We start from the raw sequence: 533 nt of genomic DNA, 5'->3' as shown, positions 1-533 counted from the left end.
CGAGTTCTGTTTGTTCGCCCGTGTAACTTATGCATTATGTAAGTTCATAGTGCACGGTACATTTTGCAATATGGACTAATGTACGGAACAAAATATTATTGGAAACCATTCCATTTTCCCCTTTTTCATTTTTTGTTCCAGATATTGCACTTACGGTCGAAAGTCTTACTTCTGACGACGGCCACTTCAACTCAATGAATCTGACAGATTTGTGGAACACAGCTGTGAGTGTAACCAATTTTTCGGAATATTGTATCGGAAAATCTTTATAATTTTGGACCATTCTGTTATCGCCCCCCCCCCTCCCTCCGCGCCCTCTTCCCCGAAAGAAGGTTAAAAGAAATGTACTAGATGTTGTATTCTTGATGTGTAAAGTTTGTTCTGTGTAGAAATCTTTACTGTTTAATTGAATCATCTACGAAAGAATTCACATTTGTATTAATTTGTATATATTCTTTCAAAATTGTTTAAAGACCCGCTCCTCGCACCCCTTCCTCCCTTTGTCGCACTCTCGCCGCCTCATCCTCCCCATG

General features: G+C 39.8%; 1 protein-coding gene across 1 annotated transcript in view; it reads left to right on the top strand.

Annotated features, from left to right (window-relative positions):
* LOC119590421 overlaps positions 1-533 on the top strand; it is a 21,455-nt gene that overhangs the window by 9,081 nt on the left and 11,841 nt on the right. Inside the window, exon 11 of the mRNA XM_037939088.1 lies at positions 142-224. Coding sequence (XP_037795016.1) covers positions 142-224 — 83 coding nt within the window. The remainder of the gene's footprint in view (positions 1-141; positions 225-533) is intronic.

The sequence above is a fragment of the Penaeus monodon genome, chromosome 27 (genome assembly GCF_015228065.2).
Source record: "Penaeus monodon isolate SGIC_2016 chromosome 27, NSTDA_Pmon_1, whole genome shotgun sequence".
NCBI lineage: Eukaryota > Metazoa > Arthropoda > Malacostraca > Decapoda > Penaeidae > Penaeus > Penaeus monodon.
The sequence above is the reverse complement of the archived record's forward strand: the minus strand, read 5'-3'. Positions and strand labels throughout refer to the sequence as shown.